Below are 22,027 nucleotides of genomic sequence, written 5' to 3'. Positions count from 1 at the left end.
TCTAAAGACTTGCTATACTTACCTGCAAACATGCTATACTTACCTGCTGTGTGTAGTGGTTTTGCACAGAGCAGACCGAATCCTCCTCTTCTCAGGTCCCCCTCAGGCTCTCCTTGCCCCTCCCTCCTGTCGGGTGCCTCCACAGCAAGCAGCTTGCTATGGGGCACCCGGTACTCCATGTGTTTATTCACATATGGAGCCATGGCTCAGCCCTGCCCCCTCTCACTGTCTCCCTGGCTGTGACTGACAGCAGTGGGAGCCAATAGCTTCCACTTCTGTCTCAGCTGAAGAGGAGAGAGAGTCCCAGGATAGCCGAGACTCCAGTGTACATCACTGGATCGAGAGGGGGCTTAGGTGAGTATTGGGGGGCTGGGAGGGATGCCGCACAGAGAATGAGCCTTTAGAACCACTTTAACCCAGAGGACTGAGGGCATCTTTTGTTGGAATAGCAGTACTGCAGGGGGCAGCTTTTTTAATATTTATTTATTCAGGTACTTATATAGCGCCGTCAATTTACACAGTGCTTTACATATATATTGTACATTCACACATTCACATCAGTCCCTAACCCTCAAAGGGCATACAATCTAAGGTCCCTAAGTCAAATTCATACATACACATACTAGGGACAATTTAGACAGGAGCCAATTAACCTACCAGCATGTCTTTGGAGTGTGGGAGGAAACCGGAGTACCCCCACGCAGGCACAGGGAGAACATGCAAACTCCAGGCAGGTGGTGCTGTGGCTGGGATTCGAACCAACGACCCGAGTACTGCCAGGCGGAAGTGCTAACCATTTAGCCACTGTACTGCCCAGTATAAAAATTGCCTGGAGTTGGAAGTTCTCTGTCATCAGAGTTATCAGATGGGAGAGAGTCCATATATGAGATCAGAATACCTTCAGGATTCCAAATATAAGGAAATAAGCACTTTGACCTGTAAGAGGGCAGGTCGCAAAGTGGAGTGCAGCGTGCAGGAAGTGATTAGGGCACTGCATTTCTGGCAAGATTAACAGCCCCAGTATTTCAGACTTCTGTGTGTGGATCTGAGGAGCTATGTGATCTGACCAGACCGATACCCCCATACCAGTGAGGAGGCATCAGTGTATTTCCAGGCAGTATCCATACAGGACCTTGGCTACATATGATCTTTACATGCGCTTTAAGATTGCGCTTCTGGTAAGTGGGCAATCTATCTATTCCTTTCATATTGGGATATTGGATGACATCAGAGCTGTTTGAAGTTGTTTTCTCTGGACCACTCATTTCATTTGATACGGCTATATCGGACATTTACTGTTTATCACTTTCAAAAGGACAATTTATTTGTTTTTTTTTCTTCTATAGCGCTGCACTTTCCATTTTTGTGTCCAATGTTTTACTGCTTTCCATGTTCCAGCTAGGGAAATTTCCTTTTCAGGACAGGAAGCTTACTACTGTTAGTAGGTTCCATGTGCCGGCTCTGGCTGCATTGGCATACAGAATTAGAGTCCACAGCAAGAACATGGCTATGGTTTCCCTACATTAGGTCCATCTAGGACTAGCATGCTCACCCTCAAAAAGGAAGTGCAAGAGCCAAATTTTATAAATAATTATTTAGACATACTGTATGTCTTTTTTTTTATGGTTGAACTAGATGGACTTTTGTCTTTTTTCATCCAGACTAACTATGTAATTATGTATGTGAGCAACCATGAATAAACACACATACAGATAACAGTAACAGAAATTATATTATTTTGGGGGGTTTAGTTATACTTTGAAGCTACACTCAATTCCATAATTTCCTGTTTGGTGTAACCATTTTTACCAGGACAGGAAGTGAGGGCAAATCTCTCTTTAACAGAGCCATGCCTAACAGTAAAAAACAGACAGGGGTTCTAATCCTTGACATATACATACTGGGTTCCTATTTCGCCAGCCCCTATCAAGTACTGAATATCCATCTAGGAAAGACTGATCTTTTGACCCAGGCAACAGACTTACCAGGTTCAATGAATGTACAGGATTCAGGTCCCTGGCCAGCCTTGGTTAATGCGGATATGCAAATCGAATATCGCCGATCTGGATAGTACTCATTGAACGTCAAGCGTCGCGATTCGGAATCTAGAATTTCACAAAAGAAACAGAATTAGATCCCTCAAAACGCTTTACTGATATCGTACTAAGTACATACATAGTAATATTAGAGGTGTATTTTAAAGTGACAGATGTACTATATGGCACTATACAGTGGATGTAAAAAGTCTTTGTCTCATTTTTTTACAGCACAGAAACCTGACATTTTAACAGGGGTGTGTAGACTTTTTATATGCACTGTATGTGCTGGTAAAATGTATCTCTAGCAATCATTAGTTGGGCATATTGTGAATTTGCAGACTGATTTACCCATCTCTGCTGATTGGTCACTTATAGATTCTTGTAGTTGTGTTTTTCTAATGTGAGATAGAAATTATTAATTGGCATCTGACCACTTGTAAAGGTCAATCTGACCATATATCATATGCTGTTGAGGGATACTGTATGCCATTCATCACCATGGACTACAAACAAAATTTGAAGAATCTCAAAAAGTTTGTACAAATTTTCTCTGGTAGTTCAACAACATGTTAAGCTCGAAAGAGCAGGGCCCTCGAACCCCTCGTGTATTGTTTTGTTACTGTATTGTCTCATGTACTGTCCCCCACTATATTGTACAGCGCTGAGCAAACCTTTTGGCGCTATATAAATACTGTATAATAATAATAATATAATAATTATAATTAGTAGGTTATTAGCTTCTGAGAAGAGGGTGTGTATACATTCTTCTTAATTGTTGTAGTATTAGACTGTAAGCTCCTCTGGGAAATAGCCTGATGTGAATAACGTTGGGATCTCTGCAATAGGAGGCATCATCACTATATGGCCAGGCTGAGCCATAGGAAGAAAATGTACTTATGCTGAGGACTCTGTTCTGGGGGCACTGCTGGGACAGAAGCCTCTGCTACCTCTGTATTGCCTGGCCTACACTGTGCAGAGCTAATCTGTCAAACTGATAGCTCAGAAATCCTAAAGAAGCAAGGTGCTGGATACAGTATGTCAGAGGTCTCCATGCTTTCTAATCAAAGGGCCTTCAGACTTTAGGGGAGCCAGACTGTGCTCAGTGGGAGTAGAAAATGTCCCGAAGTCAGTAGAAGCAAATATGCCCCATCATTGGTTTTAGTGGGAGGAATAGTGTATCCGTCGTTGGTATCAGTCGGAGCCAACTGACCAAATGTCTGCTCCCTCTTTTATATGCTCACAAAGGTCACATGGGCCATCCTGGACACTCCCCTGTCCAGGATGGCCCATATGACCTTTGGTTTAACTAGTAGTGAGCATATAAAAGAGGGAGCAGACATTTGGTCAGTTAGCTCTAAGGAAGAGGCAAGTCCTCGAAACGCGTCAGCCTTTTGGATGTCTATACTCCCTATTACGGACTGTTACTCAGTGCGGTGTTGACCCAGCTGTTCTTTATGATGTGCCTTGACTATATTGTCGTTTGTGAGTACAACACATACTTTATTTTTTATTAAACATTTTTTATGGTAATGCACTAGGCCTGTGCGCCCTCTGTTTTTTCTTTCCTCATTCAGTATATTTGGATTTCACCGGTCCATTTGAGGGCAGCAAGATGTGCATGTTCCAGGACATTCCTTATGTGGTTGTAGCCTGCATCGAGTCCATCCCCAAGCGCAGGAGCATTTGTGTTTGCTGGTTCTTTGTACCTAATAAAGAGGCTGGTGACGGTGATCGTGTGTTTATGTCATTTTTGTTTTGAGGTTTATACATGAAAATAATAATTCCTTTACTTTCAGTGCTGTAATGCTTTTCACACTTCCATCTTGTGGTCTTTTTACAGAATGCTACACTTATACCAGTACCAATTAAAACAGCAATTTAATCATTCACTAAACAATTCAGCAGTGATTTACAGAATGTACAGAATCATCCTAATCAACCCATAGTATAGCCTGCATTTCCTATTCACTGTCATACAGATATACACTATAGAACCAATACAGACAGAAATTGATTAGAGCTGATTCACACATGTGTGGTGCAGATTGAAGATCAGTTTTCACAGCTAATTGATACAGTAGCTGTTCTCAGGTTTACATCAGGTTTACATCAGGTTCGGGACAGGATTAGCTCAGGATCTTATCTTGTACACACATATGCAGTTTAGAAACAGTTCCCATAGAAGTCAATAGCTTGTAATCCGCACCTGAACCTGACCGCACTGCTCAGAAACTGGACATGAGTCTCTTTAAAACCGCACTGAATACACACTGAATCTGCACCACCAGAGCACCAGATATATATGTAATAAACAGGCACCATAGGAAGCAATGTTTTTTCACATGTCATGCGGATTGGATGCGGTTCAAACCGCATCTAATTCGCATTTAGGCGAACCGGCACTTAAAGCTGAAAATCCAAATATTCAGCCACTTTGTACAGCATTAAGGGATTACTGGGGGTTAAAACCAACTAGGTGCATGCCACCTCATGGACTTATCTCTCAAATTTTAAGTTTATAAATTAACCTTCCGGTCTCAGCTACTGAAGCTGCAGCGGCGTTCAGGTTTAAAATACCAGTATTTTGTGGGGGGTGGAAACATCCACTGATTATTGTATTATTATTCTGACACTCTGATAATCCACTTACTGTATGTGTAGTGCACACTGTTTGACCAATCTGTCACATTCAGTGTGTATGTAGTGATATATCCTCGCCGCTTACACAGAGGAACCTCCGACCACTGGATTAATAGTGTGTTTGGTAAAATCTTCTCTATAGTTATAGGATCTGGTCCACTTTCAGGTTCTGCATGTAAAATAAATGGCGACATAAAAGTAAACTTGTTATATTTTTAACAATGAAAACCAGCGCAAACCCACATGGTCAATTACATTACTCAGCTTTAAAAAAACATTACTGTGCTGATAAAGATATATATAATAAATTATATATAAATAAATTGATATATAAAAAAATATATAAACATTAGAATCATAAGTCCAGTGACAAAAAAATCAAAAAAATCCCAAAAAATATATATATATAATTACAGTCCCGTGACAAAAATAAAACAAATTAAATTATAATTTTCATTTGGTTCTTCCGTGTTACTGATCCCTTCACCATACACCAGTGCAGAAATCAACATTAGCCGCACTCACCAGATATTGGTGAGTCACACGCCTTTCAGGATTATTAAGGGCTCCTGGACCCCCTTTACTTTTTGTGAGACCTCCAAGTGCTGTTTCCTCTTATGTCTAGGTACCTCTTCTGCTTACTCCTCTCACCGAATCCCCCAAGGAAAATCAGGAAGAAGAAAAGACCATAGCGTGATACCGTAGTAATTTCTCCTCAAAATAATCTCTCCAGACCACTCACATTCTTTTGCGGGATATAGCCCGCCTTTTATTCAAAACAACAGTGATTTTCTTCCAAAATGATCCACTTTTCATGTACACCGATTTTTGTAAGAGACCCCACAGTTTAGTGTGCAGCAGGATGGCAGACCTCAGCTACAGACTCATCTACTAAGCTAAGATGGCCCCTTGGAACGCACCGCTCGGCGTGCGCTCCACTCACCGGAAATGACGTCAGACGACGGACCAGGCAACCGGAAGTGCGTCAACGCGTTTCGCCCCACCCACAGGGCGTTATCAAGACCTACGGCCTACGGCCACATCACACTAAACTTGTTATATAACTGTTATTTGCATAATATTCCATATTATATTGCTGAGTGCTATATGGAGGCACAGGATATGACAGAGGGATACATGGAAGCACAGGATATCAAATAATAGAGGGAAGGGATCGCTCAGAACAGTATATGGAGGCACAGGATATGACAGAGGGATACATGGAAGCACAGGATATGACAGAGGGGTATATGGAGGCACAGGATATCAAATAATAGAGGGAAGGGATCGCTCAGAACAGTATATAGAGGCACAGGATATGACAGAGGGATACATGGAAGCACAGGATATCAAATAATAGAGGGAAGAGATCTATCCGAACAGACTATGGAAACATCACAGGATATGACAGAGGGGTAGATGGAAGCACAGGATATCAAATAATAGAGGGAAGGGATTGATCAGAACAGTATATGGAGGCACAGGATATGACAGAGGAGTATATGGAGGCACAGGATATGACAGAGAGGTATATGGAGGCACAGGATATCAAATAATAGAGGGAAGGGATCGATCAGAACAGTATATGGAGGCACAGGATATGACAGAGGTGTATATGGAAGCACAGGATATAAAACATTGGAGGAAAGGGATCTATCAGAACAGTATATGGAGGCACAAGGTATGACCGAGCACAATATGAAGGCAGAGGAGAAAAAGAATAATGAGGCACATAGGACAGTGAAATATATGGTGGCACAGGATATTGCACAGTGATACATGGAGACATTATTTCAGAGAACTATATGGAGGTATAGTATATAAAAGATAAGGACATGGAAGAACAGCATAGGGCATATAAATATATGAAGGAATGGAATATTAAAGGACTGTATGTGGACCACAAGGTATCAAAATTGTTGTGTAAAGTATGGAGGCGCAGGATAATACAGAGAGGTATAGGGAGGCAGAAGACATTATAAAGCACTATAAGAAAGTGCATGATATAGAGCAAATATGGAGGCACATATGTAGTGGCAAATTACATAAAAAAAGTACTATATGGAGGCTCGGGATATTACAGAGTGGTAAATGGGAGTACTAGAAGGAAGCACATAATAATATAGAGCAGAATATGGAGGCACATAAATTAAAAGAGCACTATAAGGATATTGCACTGGATATAAAGATGCACTTTATTTATATAAAAATGCACTGGATATTGCAAAATGGTATATTAAGATATAAGATGTTATAAAGTGGAAGTATGTAAGCTGCCCATAACATCCAGGCTATAACTACAATCAGCCGTGCAGAACAGATAATCATAGGAAGAACCAAAATAGTTTCTAGGAGCAATTTTAGGTTGATTGATAAATAAAGTTAATAGGAATGAAAAGAAGAAACTCACTGAACTCCACTGTGCTGGGCCGACTAACCCCAGAGCTGTATACGGCGTACAGCAATATTGTCACACGATGTTCCGCTGAGATTGTGTCTGAAAAGGAACAAGGGAAATAATCAAACACAATCATTTGTTGCATAAGTGTGATTCACATAAATAAGTGCTGCACTCAAGGAATCTTATATAGTGACCATAAAAGATAAAAATTAAATGGACATAAAATCAAATCATCAAGAGGATTTCCATCAAAAAGATGTGATACAGTTAACTTGCAATGTATCCTTCCATCACAGGAAAGAAATGCAGGTCTTCAAGCTGTTTAACACACCAGAGTGTTCCTCCACCTGCATGCCTAATAATACATGGATCATTTTGACTCCCTATATAAGAGAAGCTAAGTAATGCTTAAAGTATATGTGAACCCTCACCTTGTAAAACAACCCATTCAGTTGAAAATAGAAATGAAAGGCAAAACTCACCCCGCAAGCCAAAGTCCTAGGTGTCACTCTAGACTCAAACCTGTCCTTCCAACCCCATGTCCAATCGTTGGCAAACTCATGCAGGCTCCACCTCCGCAACATCTCCAAAATACGTTCGTTCCTAACCCCAGACACTACTAAACAACTCATTCACTCCCATATTATCTCACTTCTGGACTACTGCAACTCCCTTGTCACCGGCTTACCTCATCACAGACTATCCCCGCTTCAGTCTATCCTGAACTCAGCGGCCAGTCTCATCCACCTCACCAACCACTCCGCTTCTGCCACCCCCCTCTGTCATTCCCTCCACTGGCTCCTGATTGCCCAACGCATTAAATTCAAACTACTAACATTGGCATACAAAGCCATTCATAATGCTGCCCTAAACTACCTCACCGACTTGATACCCAAATACCACCCTACCCGTAATCTTTGCTCCTCACAAGACCTCCTACTTTCTAGCTCCCTGGTCTCAACCTCCCACGCCCGACTGCAGGACTTCTCCAGGACTTTCCCCATCCTCTGAAACTCTCTACCCCAATCCATCAGACTGTCACCTACGCTCCTCACCTTTAGGCACACCCTGAAAACCCATCTCTTCAGGGAAGCCTGCCCCACCCTCACCTAACAGCCGATCTCCTCCACTCCTCCTACCACTCCATCCCCCATAGGCACTTCCTCCTGTACCACTATCCCCTCCCTCCTAGATTGTAAGCTCGAAAGAGCAGGGCCCTTGACCCCCTCGTGTATTGTTTTGTTACTGTATTGTCTCATGTTCTGTCCCCCACTATAATGTGCAGCGCTGAGCAAACCTTTTAGCGCTATATAAATACTGTATAATAATAATAACAATAATATTCTCATCATGTGTACTGGGCTTTAAGATAACATGAGCTCGGTTTTCACATCTTCAGTGGTTCCTGAATGCCGATAGAAGGTCACTGGCTGTATTTTCAAAGTTTCTTTTTTTTTATGTATGTGAATGTAAGTACTTAATCTGGTCAAAGTTTTTTAGATAAACATATAACAGAGACCAAGTTGATGTAAAAATCATCAATAAGGGTTAAAGTTCTAAGAAAAAAATTTGTACTAAAAAGTTTGTAATAGCACACACGGGCAACAATACTTACTAATGACATACTAAAATCAATGCACTCCCTATGTGGCTAATATCCTATTTCAACAGCTTTTAAAACACAGAGCAATTGCACCAGTCAACTGAATAGCTTGCTAATTTACATATTTACTACAATAAGAAGTTATAAAAGATGAAGAATGTAAAAACACAAACGTCACATTCAGGCAAACTATGCTATAATAGTTCAAAACAAGCATTCATTGATGATACAGTATATGTAGCACTACCCCCTTAGTAGTCGCTAGAGATTTTTGGTCCCCCTATAGTCCTGCAAAGCAAGGCAATACTCATTTCCTTCAGACCATGCACACAGGCGGCAGTAAGCGGTCCTTGAGATTTTATTTTTTGGGGGGGGGGGGATTTTATTGGCAGGTATTGAACTTGGATGGGTATGGGATTCCCAGGGTAACTGTAAACTGAAGACAAACTCCTTAACAACCATGTACTATTCCATTAAAGAAAATCATCTTCCTGGAGAGCTATCCAGTCTCTCCAGGTGTACCTCCTCAGACCTCAGATGAAATTTCTTCTTCACCTAGCTGCCTGAGGGAATCCCTGTGCAAGAGGACCCAGAATCTGCCACCTCAAGATCAGCAGTCCCAGGTGAAGGTTAGTTATGTTTCCCACCCGAATGCCCTTCTCCCTTTATTTGGCCCAGGGGGTGTGGGATTACTCTCTCAGTCCTCTCCTGCAAGTGTATGGATTGGTGGCTGTCTTCAGGCCTTACGCTGGGCTGGTTCCTTCCCTGATTCTCAGGCTGTCTGCTCTCTGGGGATGATTGAGGGTAAGAGATCCTGGCTTACAGCTTCTCCACCTGTAGGTAGGCCCCTCTCCTGGGACCCCTCCCAGGCTCCTCACTCCATCTTCCACCCAAACTCTCCTGCTGCTGAGCAGGCTCAGTCACTCTTATGGGCTGTCTTGACCCCATACCAAGCCTCCTGCTTGGGATTGCCCAGGATTCCTTAAGAGTGCAAACCAGCTCCTCCTCACCCCTGCCCACTGCGTTCTAGAGACTTCTCTAGTCTCTAGATCAGGGGGAGGTATCAGTGAGCTGATCTGCAGAGCCTCTCATCCCTGACCCAGATTTGACCCTCTGACTATTTCTCTTTGGCTGCTACTCAGCCTTCTAACTACAAAACAAAACAAAACAAAAAAAATCATCTAGCTCCCCCTATCTAACTAGGAGGGTGCTATATATAGTTTCCCTTTAAGGCTCCATTCACATTAGGGAATATGCAAATCATGGGTGGAATCACCGTGGTTTCAAAACGCAATGTAAAAACAGGGAATCCCGTTTGGAGTTGTCATTCATCAGTGATCATGGCGCAATTTCCCATGCGACAAACACGCTGTGATCACACAAAATTGTGGGACGTGCCATGCTACTTATAGCCTCTACACGCTATGTTATATATACTGGAATTTTTATTTCTCTTTCTTTTTTTACTAGTAATGGAGGCGATCAGTGACTTGATAGTGGGACTGTGCGGCGGGCAATCTGACACTAACTGACACTGGGGGGAACCGACAGTCACTGACATCACCGGAGACACGAATACAGTGATCTAATGACACTGGATGGGAAGGGGTTGCCATCTAGGGGAAATCAAGGGGTTATTTGTGTTCCTTTACTACACATTATGTTTCTTTTTCCTGCTTAGCAGAGAAAGGGAACAGCGATCTTTCCCTCTGTACAGAGCCCTGAGTTGTTTATCAGCACAGGGCTCTAGGCTGTGATTCGACACAGCAGGTCAGCAGGTCCCGGCTATGAATCATTGGCAGGGATCTGTTGACGGACTCCCGCTGTGTCAAATCACAGTGAGAGTAGGCAGGTGGGAGCGCACTTATATTATAGGTAGTTATTAAGAGGTTGTTAATTAAATTATCGTGTCACCCAATGTTTGGTTTCCATTCAGTAGCCAAAGAAGGCATTCAAAAAAGGGGGGTTTGTGAAAAGAGATTCACAGAAAAGCGGCTACATTATGAACAGACCGTGACACTCAAAAAATTTTCCAAAAATTATGCTTTATTACACAGATATAAATATGACATATGGGCATTCGCCCTGGTTTACCATCACCTCAGTATGAGACAATAACACACAGACCTAAAACCATATAAAATGACATCAAGACCGGTCTAAATGTATGTGCAACAGAAAGAGTGACTGCAAGAGTCTAATATCTCTGTAGTACAAACACATAGGTAAACACTTCCCTGAAGAGGTGTATCCAAAATTATACCATAGGTATACCATAATATTAAATAATGAATTTACACCAATATCATAATGGTGAATCCCGAACAGGGAATCCAAAAATTATACTATGGATATACGTATATCACATGTATGAAATGCAGTAAGCACAATAAGCGTAAAAGAGGGGAACAGTAAGCCTCAGGCCTGTTTGGAAAAAGACATAAATGTCAAATATATAATGCAATACATTCCTGTGCCGGCACACGTGGGAGGTGGGAGCGCACTTGCCTGAAACCCAGAAACAGGCAGTGATGTACCAGCATGTCGCTGGGCCTGTAGCCGCAGTAAATGTACTGTGGCGGGTCGGCAAGGAGATATGCAGCATGTGTTTGGGAGCGCGCACTTCCCCTCGCCAGCATGGAGAATGAGCTGTCACTGTGATAGCCATTGTCAGAGGAGAAGTTCGTGTCAACAAAACAAAACAAAAAAACTTGTTGAAAAAAAAATAAACTAAGAAGGATCAGGGCTTGATCTGGGTTACTGTCCGTGTTTTATCAGAGAGTATATATATCTAGGTATGGCATATGCTGGCTAGCTCAGCTCTGAAGAAGGGGGGTACTCTACAAAACTCTTTGCTTGCCAGTTTGGCAGGGTTGCATGTTTGCATGCGGTTTCCACACTGTGGCATCCTTTGTTTTTACCTTCTTTTCCTCTTCTACGTTTGTAAGAATTCACTTGACATCTATTGGATTTTATACAAATAAATCTCTGGTAATGCGCTAGGTGTGTGCGCCATTCCTGTTCTTTCTCTTTGTAATTTATTTACAAAAACAAGTTTATATTTTGTTTCATTGTGTTCTATTAACAAAAAGGTTTTTATATTTTGTGCATTAAAAAAAATCACTATGCTCTGACCAGATAAAAACAGAGGGGCAAAAGCCTAAAAAAGAAAACTAATGCAGCATTCTCATCTAATGATTGGTAAGCTGCAATATATTACATGTTTGGTTTTGGGTTTAATACCACTTTAAAGTGGTTCTAAAGGCTCAAGGCTTCTTTCATCTTTGTGCATTCTATGCATGAAGGTAAAAATTAGAACTATCCAGTTCAACTTGCCAGCCTACCCCAGTCTAATAATGGCTATTATCAGCAAGGAACATGGATAAAGTATAACTTATCAAAAGAGGGGGATAAGAAAGCCACTTCAAACTGCCAGCCAGTTAGCCAACTAAAAAAAACAAATTAGCCTGTCTAAGAACGTGCGTTTAAAAACAGGGGGACTCTCAAGATTTATAGAGTTAGGACCACAGACACTCAGGGTGCCGTGATGTGGCTCTGTGGCTTACATATGTATTTGCAAATGTGTGCTAACTAAACCCCTGTTTATAAACCCATGTTCTTAGACAGGTTAATTTGTTTTTTTTAGTTGGCTAACTGGCTGGCAGTTTGAACTGGCTTTCTTATCCCCCTCTTTTGATAAGTTAAACTTTATCCATGTTCCTTGCTGATAATAGCCATTATTAGACTGGGGTAGGCTGGTAAGTTGAATTGGATAGTTCTATTTTTTACTTTGTGATGCCTTCCATGTTCACTGTTTAAAAAGCCAGTTATAGACCTGGGTAGGTGACCAGTTTTCTTTGTATGAAGGTAAAAAAACCTGCTGTGTGTAGCAGCCCCCAGAATACTTACCTGAGCCCCATTCCAATCCAGCGATGTCCATGAGAGCCTCGGTTCTCTGGAGTCTCTCAGTCCTGATAGGTTGAGGCAATAGCTGTCAATCACAGCCAGTGAGCCAATCAGGAGAGAAAGGGGCAGGGCTGAGCGGTGGCTCTGTGTGTAAATGGACACGCAGAGCAGTGGCTCGGGTGTGCGCCTGCTCAGGTACCCCTATAGTAAGCTGCTTGCTGTGGGGGCAACTGACAGGAAGCACTGGCCAGGAGCACCAGCGGGGAACCTGAGAAGAGGAGGATCTGGGCTGCTCTGTGCGAAACCATTACACAGAGCAGATAAGTATGACATTTTTGTTATATTTTTTTTTAAAAACAAGACTTTAGTATCACTTTAAGTTAAATTAGCCAAAACTTGTTGCAATGCTCAAAGGCTAATACAGTGTGGAACTCAAATACCAAAAAAAAAAGCACCTATATTTGATCGACCCACTAGGTGGCACAACAAGCCAGCTAATTTTCCAAGGCTAAGAAAAAATAATGAATACTAATGATGTGGTGGAAATACACAAGAAACACATAATTACCATTGAAAGAAAAATGTGTTCTATCCTTCGAGAGTTTCTGCCATGACACATTGCTGTGTTTCCCATCACAATTGTCAGGATTCCACTGGAGAACATACCAGAGAAGCGAGTGCCCTGTGTTGGGCGGACTCTGCCACTGGACATGGATTGGCCAAGTTGTAGCAATCAGATTGCGCGGTTGAGGTAAATCTATTAAAGTGGAATCGGTAAGAGCATGTTAGTAATAGTAAAAAGGAAAATCATCATAGCAACGTCCGTAAAGTATACAAATCAAGAAGAGACCGGCAGCACATCAAGAAATCCCTTGCAGTAAAAGCTTTAAAACAATATTGATGAAACCAAGAAAATCAGAGCGATCGTGGTGTAAGCCAGAATGATTATGCAATGAGGAACACAACCGACAGTCAATATGTCCGATTCCAATGTTTAATAAATCGATAAAACCATAAACACCAAATTCCAGGAATTCCTTGTAGTAGTATGGCACAAATGGAAAGACTGGCGCAAGTCACATGTTGAACGGAATAATGGGAGCGGCTTACTTTGATGATAACATGGCTGTGGGAAGCCTGGATGGTGAACTCCACAGATGGAAGGATGGTAGAAGGGCAGCAAATGGTGGGGAATGTATCCACAAACCAATAACCTGTTGAAATACCACTTTAGAGACCAGGAAGACCTCCTCGGTTGCAACAAGGATCACGCACCGAAAGTGACATCACGGTGCACCGAACGTGACATCACGTCGCACTAGAAGTGACGTCATGTCGCACCGGAAGTGACGTCACGGCGCACCGGATGTGACCTCAGTGGAGCACAGGAAAGCCAACGACAGCCATCGTGGACTCTCAGCAGGAATGAGTCCTGGAGTGTGACAAAGCACTGAATCGTGCGAAACGTGTCATCATGATAACCAGGATTTCTTTTGGACAGTCTCATTCCTGGAATTCCCCTGGGGTGCAGGCACACGGGGGGCATCTGATATGATCTGGTTAGGGATGGGGATTGGTGCTGTAGGTGGGGGCCATTACAGGCAGATGCTGTAGAGAGCCACACAGGGCATCATTCCTGTAATTGCCCACTGCACCAATTCCACTGCTGTCTGGGTCCCCCTATGTGTCTGGACCCCCTACAGGAGGACCCGTAGTACCCCCTTATCAGTGACCTTGTCTGCACTAAATTACATTTTTGGTTTTAGGTTTAGATACAATCTAAATATTCGAAAATTAATTATAGGCCTTCTTACCAGGATCTTCCAAGATGCATACATTACTTTTGGAGGAGGTGCCATAGGAATTGAAGGCAGAGACGAATATCATTTTGACCCCTTTTGGGACCAGCGTGACACACTCTACCTCCGACACCGTACAAGTCCTTAGGTTTTCTTTATCTGAGTAAAATACTTTATATCCTGAGATTCTTCTTAGTGGAATTTCATCATTATTCTTCTGTAATAATAGCATAGAATCAAATCAGTAACAACAGACAGAAGACCAATTCATTTACACAGCAATGGAAGAAAATATTTTTAAAGATGTAAGATCTGTACACAGGCTTTTCAGGCTATGTTAGTTTTTTATTCCAAATGTTATTTATATTAATTTACACAGTTTTAGTCATCCTAGATTGTAAGCAGGGCCCTCGAACCCCTCGTATACTGTTTTGTTACTGTATTGTCTCATGTACTGTCCCCCATTCTAATGTACAGCGCTGAGCAAACCTTTTGGCGCTATATAAATACTGTATAATAATAATAATAATGTGTTACAGCATCACACAAAGATCTTGTCATCTGCAACAATATATGGATGGCAGTGTGATATGACAGTATACTGAGCAGTAAGAATGTAGAGTCATAAAAATATAAATAGGGTAGCAAACTGGCTAAATGGTTAGCACTTCCGCCTGGCAGTACTAGGGTTGTTGGTTCAAATTCCAGCCACGGTACCTCCTGCCTGGAGTTTGCTTGTTCTCCCTGTCCCTGTTTGGGTTTCCTCCGGGTACTCCAGTTTCCTCCCACACTCCAAAGACATGCTGGGAGGTTAATTGGCTCCTATCTAATTTGCCCCTAGTATGTGTATGTATGAATGTGAGTTAGGGACCTTAGATTGTACGCCCCTTGAGGGTTAGGGACTGATGTGAATGTACAATATATATGTAAAGCACTGCATAAATTGACGGCGCTATATAAGTACCAGAAAATAATAAATAAATAATAAAAGAACAATAAAAGGTAACCTGATAAACCAGGCGATCTGCCCTTGATGTGTTAATGACCAGCCCCACTTGACTTCCTAAAGCTGACTATACACTAGTAGATTTTTGAACAAATGTCCAATACGAATATTCATCTGAATGTTTGTACTAAGATTTTCAGTACAATTTTGTTTGCTTTTAGAATTTGATTTTGGAATGAATGTCATTTCCTGTACAAAACCCACAAACAATAGTAGAAATTTCCATTTCATTCCAATGTCCATTCCATTCCGTTTGTCCATTCCATCCTGTTTCTTCAATTTTTCTTGTCACCTGGGTTGAAAACGAACATCGATTTGACCTCACTATGGATTGGAAAATCCAATGAACAATTCGAAACAAAATTTGACTAGTGCATGGCCAGCTTAAGGTAGGGAAGTCTTACAACCTCTCCATGTAGACTCTAAAGCTGGCCATACACTAGTAGGTTTCTGAAAGAACTATCATACAAAAATTATCATTATATTTCATGGCTTGATGATTGTTGTTCAAAAGTTTTTCATAATTTCATTGGCCTTCGGCATTTGATTTTGGAACGAATGGACTTTCCCAAACAAAAAAATTTTACATTCTGCTCCTTCAAATTTTCTAGTCACTGCAGTAAAAAATAAGTGCCAATTAGATTAGATTAGATTAGATTAAATTGAAAATGGAATGAACGTTCTTAAAATGAATTTTAAAAAAAAAAATGCTACTAGTGTACAGCACCAAAAATAAAGAACTAAATGGGGAGAGAGGAGAAAGGTGGTGAGAACCTGTTCATAAGAAAAAGGGATTTCAGAACAAAGGGCCAGTTTACTGTCCTTCAGGCTTTAGGGTGGGTGGGAACAGACTATGGCCTGTGGGAGTAAACAATGTCCCATCATTGGTGTCAGTGGAAGGAACAGTGCTCAATCGTTGGTGTCAGTAGAAGGAATAGTGCCCAATTATTTTATCAATGGGAGGAATACTGTCTCATCATTGGTGTCAGTGGGAGTAATGATGCCCCATCATTGGTGTTGGTGGATGGAATGGTGCCCCAAGGGCTGGGTAAAGGCAGGCAATGGGCCACATTTGGCCTGTGGGCTAAAGTTTGGAGATCTCTGATAAAAAGTGATGGGGGTGAGAGGTAAGAGACAAGGAAGAAAGTGCTGGGCAACAGATGGCTTGAGGTTCAATTACTCCCTAACCTTTCAACCCCTGCTCCTGAGTTGGGCATGCCATGCTTGATTGTTATTCAACCACCTCTGGGATCTCTCAGCACAGGGGCAGACTGACAACTCATGGGGCCCCCGGGCAATAGGGGATCATGAGGCCCCTGTTTCCTTGCCCAAACTCAAAAAAGCCTATGAAAAAGGTACCAGGGGCATCTCATGGGACCACCTACTGACCCCGGGCCCTCGGGCAGTGCCGAGTTTCCAAATGGTCAGTCCGCCCCTGTCTCAGCATTACATCTCATGGATTGTAGTACTGGCTTAATGTGTTGTTATATTTTGTATATAAGATTCAAAACGGGGAGGTGACGGCTCGCATTCCTCTGTCTTTTTAAGTTGATTTATAAAGGCCTCTACAGCAGTGGCTTCTCAACCTTTTCTATGCTCCACAACCAATGTTTGAATAATGTTCGCACCCCCACAAAAGTAGTATCTCTTTGAAGGATGAAGAAGCCTAATTTCTCATTTTTAAAAAAATTCTACTTAAAAAAGTTTTCAAATGGCAGGAATATGGATTCACAGGCCATTCTCCTGAAATCTGTTGAGTTATAATGAATTTAAAAGCAATACTCTCGAAGGTGTGGCCTATCTGGATTGACTCTTTCGAATCGGTCCCTTCCAGCTCTGATATTATCGAGTGATAGTTCTCTACCTCTTGTCGCAGATTTTTTTGCTCAGTGTCGGTTGTTAGTGATCTTCTTTTGTGGAAATTTTCTTCTGCAGTATCTAGTCCTGTGATATCATTGGGTGCGGTTGTCATCTGTTGTTGTTCACCTTATCTGTGTGTTATGTTTTTCCTTTTATTTTTTTTTGTTATTATTTGTGATTTATTCAAGCCTGGGTATGCCCATTAGGCTTTGTTTTGTATTCTCCACTTTATAAGTCAATAAAGAGAATTTTCACAAAAAAAAAAAAAAAGCAATACCCTGACAATCAACTACTTACTTTACCTATATTTTAATTCTGGTATTCTCTCCATTGGATGAAATATACAACATGACTACAATCTACAAGACACAATTACCTACTACCGCTACTATCACTGCTCAAGGCACACTGGCAGCTTTCATGAGTGATGGCCCGTCACTGAGACTAGGTTCACACTAGCCAACACTCTGAAAAATGATCCTTGGTGGATTGCTTTTCAGAGCACTGCTAACCAGCTGCTGTCAAGCAATCAAGAAACGATCCTTCCTAAGGTCACAAAGATACATCTGCACACCTCCCCCTCACCCTACTAATGACTCTTTGTAGCACCCCCTGAAATTCCATCTTGCACCCCTTGGGAGCCGCTGAACTACATCTATTAGGGGCGGACTGACCATTCGGGCACTTGGGCACTGCCTGAGGGCCCGGGGTCAGTAGGGGGCCCCATGAAGTGCCCCTGGTACCTTTCATAGGATTATTTGGGTGTGGTTTGAATGTGGGCGAGGACACAGGGGCCCCATGATCCCCTGTTGCCCAGGGGCCCCATGAGTTGTCAGTCCACCCTTGACATCTATGTTTATATATGTGGCCTTGCAGCGCTGAAGTACTGGCTGATTTGGTACCCACCACCAAAGCTATTATTCTTCCAGTGCTTGTGTATGCTCTGGATGCTGCAGCATTTTTTTATTTCTATGTCTTAAAAACATACTGTAGGATGTGACTTCTGTCTGAAATGGCCATAGAATCCAAAAACACGCTTTAAAACAATAAAATAATATTTAAATTATAACTAAAGGCAAACTTTTTTTTTTCTTTTAGTTTTGAATAGAGTGGAGAGGGGTTAGAACATGTTTTAGGTTTTTATTGCTGCCTATGGCCCGTTAGGGGGATTCCCCCTGTCTATTTGTCATGTTTAATATTATCATTGAAAGTAAAGGAAACCCCAAATTTTGGTTTGTCCCCAGAAAAGTAACAGAGTCTTCCAATGGGGACACTAGTTTTGGTGACCTGGGGAGCCCCAAGGAATTATTATTACTATTATCATGTGAGTTCATATGCTTTAATAAATTTATGCCTTTTAAAGAAGCCTACTGCATGATGGTCTACTTTGTGGTTGTTGAGCTTTATCCACAGAGTTGGCTTTTCCTATAATCAGGTGCCATTTGTAAAGGTCTAGTGCAGGGGCGGACTGACAACTCATGGGGCCCCCGGTCAATAGGGGATCATGGGGTCCCTGTGTCCTTGCCCAAACTTAAAAAAGCCTATGAAAAAGGTACCAGGGGCATCTCATGGGGGCCCCTACTGACCCCAGGCCCTCGGGCAGTGCCCGAGTTTCCAAGTGGTCAGTCCGCCCCTTGGCCAGTGGTGATTCATAAGGGGAAGAGTGCACAGAGGATCAAGTTATGTATTGCCCCCACTAATAGGGGAGATGCTTTGTTTGACCTGTGTCCACATACAGGTCAATGCAAGAAGGTGAGAGTCCACCTGAAAGTCTATGTTCACTGTGGTGATTCACATGTATTGAAGATTTACAGCACTGGGATTTTGGATGCAATCACCAGCAGGAAGATTTTTCACTTATTTGGATTTTTTTTAAGGATTTCTTGTGTTTTATTATTATGTTTTATCATCATTTGGGACTCTCAGTCATGCTTTTGTTCGTATATTTACATATATTGATTTATGCTAGCAGCATGACACTTTCATTTGTCTTAGTCTGTTTTTTATGTTTACACACATAACACATGTTTGCAGCAGCTCATCTATTATTATTCTCATTATCTGGCAGAGCACGATTTTCTTTTGTTTTTATTAGCCCCAAGGAATTCCCTTAGTTTTCATGGATTTTCTCTCACTTCCTGTTTGGCTATGGTACAGGAAATGAAGGGAAATTACCCCAGTGGGACACAGTTGGCAAAAAATAAACTAACAGGGGTTATAACCCGCCATTACTCTATCCAAAATGGGAAAAAAAAGTTTTCCCTATAGTTCTACTTTAAGTACAAGTCTGGTCCCTACCTGGTCCCTACCTTTATGAGGACAGTCACTTCCTGGGTCCCGTTGGGATACTCTGGCCCCAGGATTCGCCACACGTTAGGAATGCCCTCGGGAGCTGCAAAGAAAAAATGAAAATTAATCTCAAAAGCAACTTTAATTAATTGATTAAAGAATTACTAAACCCACAACAGTACAATCAGTCTGTATATGCAGTAAAGCATGCTTGTTATTCTCACTGTGGAACCTAAGGGGTTAATCCTCTGCATTGTGTAAAACTGCTTGTACCTAATAAAGTGGCCGGTGAGTGTACACCTTTAAAGAAGTTCACAGCTCATAGGGGAGGGGAGAAAAGAGCGCATTTTGCCCTTTTGCCTTGCCTGCTAAAGAACCTTGTCTCAGCAGTGCAAACAATTGTCTATAATGTCTTCTATGCTATAACATTAACAGTACCCATCACTGGAAACACCAAAACGTGATCATCCGAGGGGCGTCCGTATACTTATGGCCACATAGTGTATATTTGTGAAACAAGGTTTTTATACACGTGCAAAACAAATAAAGATATGAACCTAAAAAAAATCAAGCAAAAATAACTCTGCAAGTAATCTTTTTATATAATCAAACATATATAAAGTCATTGAAGTGTTACTAAACCCCGGACCCTGCATTCACTATATCTGGTCTCCCCGGACCCTGCATTCACTATATTTGGTCTTCCCGGACCCTGCATTCACTATATCCGGTCTCCCAGGACCCTGCATTCACTATATCTGGTCTCCCAGGACCCTGCATTCACTATATCTGGTCTCCCAGGACCCTGCATTCACTATATCTGGTCTCCCCGGACCCTGCATTCACTATATCCGCTCTCCCCGGACCCTGCATTCACTATATCTGGTCTCCCCAGACCCTGCATTCAATATATCTAGTCCCCCCAAGACCCTGCATTCACCAGACATGAACATGGAAGTGCAATTATTTTTGTAACTATAAACTGATTATTATTATTATTATACAGTATTTATAAAGCGCCAATAGTTCGCTCAGCGCTGTACATTACAAAGGGGGACAGAACATGTGACAGAACAATACCAATACAATGCAAAACATAAGGGGATTGAGGGCCCTGCTCTTTGGAGCTTACAATCTAGGAGGGAGGGGATGGTGGCACAGGAGGAGATAGCTGTGGGGGATGGAGTGGTAGGAAGAGTGGAGGAGGTCGGTCAAGTTAGCAGGGGGTGGGGTAGGCTTCCCTGAAGAGATGAGTTTTCAGGGTGCGTCTAAAAGAGAGGAGAGTAGGTGATAATCTGATGGGTTGGGGCAGGGAGTTCCAGAGGATGGGTGACACCCTGGAGAAGTCCTGGAGGCGGGCATGGGAGGAGGAGACCAGGGAACTAGAGAGAAGGAGGTCTTGTGAGGAGCGGAGTGTGCGTGTTGGGCGGTACTTGGATATTAGGTCAGTGATGTAGTTCGGGGCAGTATGGTGGACAGCTTTGTACGTCAGTGTTAGGATTTTGAATTTGATCCGTTGCGCAATCGGAAGCCAGTGGAGGGATTGGCAGAGGGGGGTGGCGGAAACGGAGTGGTTGGAAAGGTGAATGAGTCTGGCAGCCGTATTCAGGATGGACTGAAGCGGGGATAGCCAGCGGCGAGGCAGGCCAGTGAGGAGGGAGTTGCAGTAGTCGAGTCGTGATATGACGAGGGAGTGATAAACACCTTTTCTCATCAGCAGTATATAACAGTCTTGTGACTTCTATCAGTGCCCAGCAGAGCACTGGTAATTTTGTAGGAGGAGTTTTCATTCTCCTTTTGACTGTCCTATGAGGTTGCATAACCCCTGAACCTCTGTCTGGACAGTGCTGATTGGCCCTGTGCTGATCACATGCACCCTCCGAAGAAAAAAAAAACCTCTCTAGCAATACACATCAAACTGAGCATGTGCAGCTTGCAGGCTCTGTTCTATCACCAGATGGATTAGGAACTGTGGCAGAGGGGGAAGATCAGAGAAGATGGGATCAAACAGCCTTTTTATACAATATGGAGGATTAACCCCTTAGGTTCCACAGTGAGTATAACAAGCACGCTTTACTGCATATACAGACTGATTGTACTGTTGTGGGTTTGGTACAACTTTAAGTCTAATTATTTTAAACATACCAAGACATGAAGCATTTGATGAATATTTCCTTCACTGACCGTTTTAGGCAAATTTTTATAGGATCTAAACCCTAAAACGAAGAAACTTATACATTGCAGCTTACCCTTTTGGTGGCTGCATTAGTTACCCTTTTTCAGGTTGTGAGGAAGGTGCAGCGTGGTGCGGCGGCGGTTAAGAATACAACATACAGTCAGGTGCAGCGGGTAGGTACAGCTGACCAGAGCCACTTACAAACAGTAGCAGAGGATCGTGATCTTGAAACGATTCTGACAGCTTCTGCAGCGAGGAGTGGGAATGCAGCCTGACCGGTCCAAGCCCAAACGGGGGCTTCCTATGAG

At 42.4% G+C, this 22,027-nt stretch overlaps 1 protein-coding gene across 1 annotated transcript in view; it reads right to left on the bottom strand.

Annotated features, from left to right (window-relative positions):
* Positions 1 to 22,027, bottom strand: part of LOC149437676 (interleukin-12 receptor subunit beta-2-like) — a 90,872-nt gene that overhangs the window by 34,121 nt on the left and 34,724 nt on the right. The window contains exons 7-12 of the mRNA XM_089660737.1: positions 19,564 to 19,646; positions 14,404 to 14,605; positions 13,158 to 13,346; positions 7,090 to 7,176; positions 4,690 to 4,848; positions 1,986 to 2,105 (exon numbers count right to left, since the gene is read on the bottom strand). Of these exons, the coding sequence (XP_089516863.1) occupies positions 1,986 to 2,105; positions 4,690 to 4,848; positions 7,090 to 7,176; positions 13,158 to 13,346; positions 14,404 to 14,605; positions 19,564 to 19,646 (840 nt within the window). The remainder of the gene's footprint in view (positions 1 to 1,985; positions 2,106 to 4,689; positions 4,849 to 7,089; positions 7,177 to 13,157; positions 13,347 to 14,403; positions 14,606 to 19,563; positions 19,647 to 22,027) is intronic.

Source organism: Staurois parvus, unplaced genomic scaffold (assembly GCF_062004578.1).
Source record: "Staurois parvus isolate SC_StPar_1 unplaced genomic scaffold, SC_StPar_1.0 ptg001270l, whole genome shotgun sequence".
In the NCBI taxonomy this organism is placed as follows: Eukaryota; Metazoa; Chordata; class Amphibia; order Anura; family Ranidae; genus Staurois; species Staurois parvus.
This window is presented reverse-complemented; position numbering and strand designations above follow the sequence as displayed.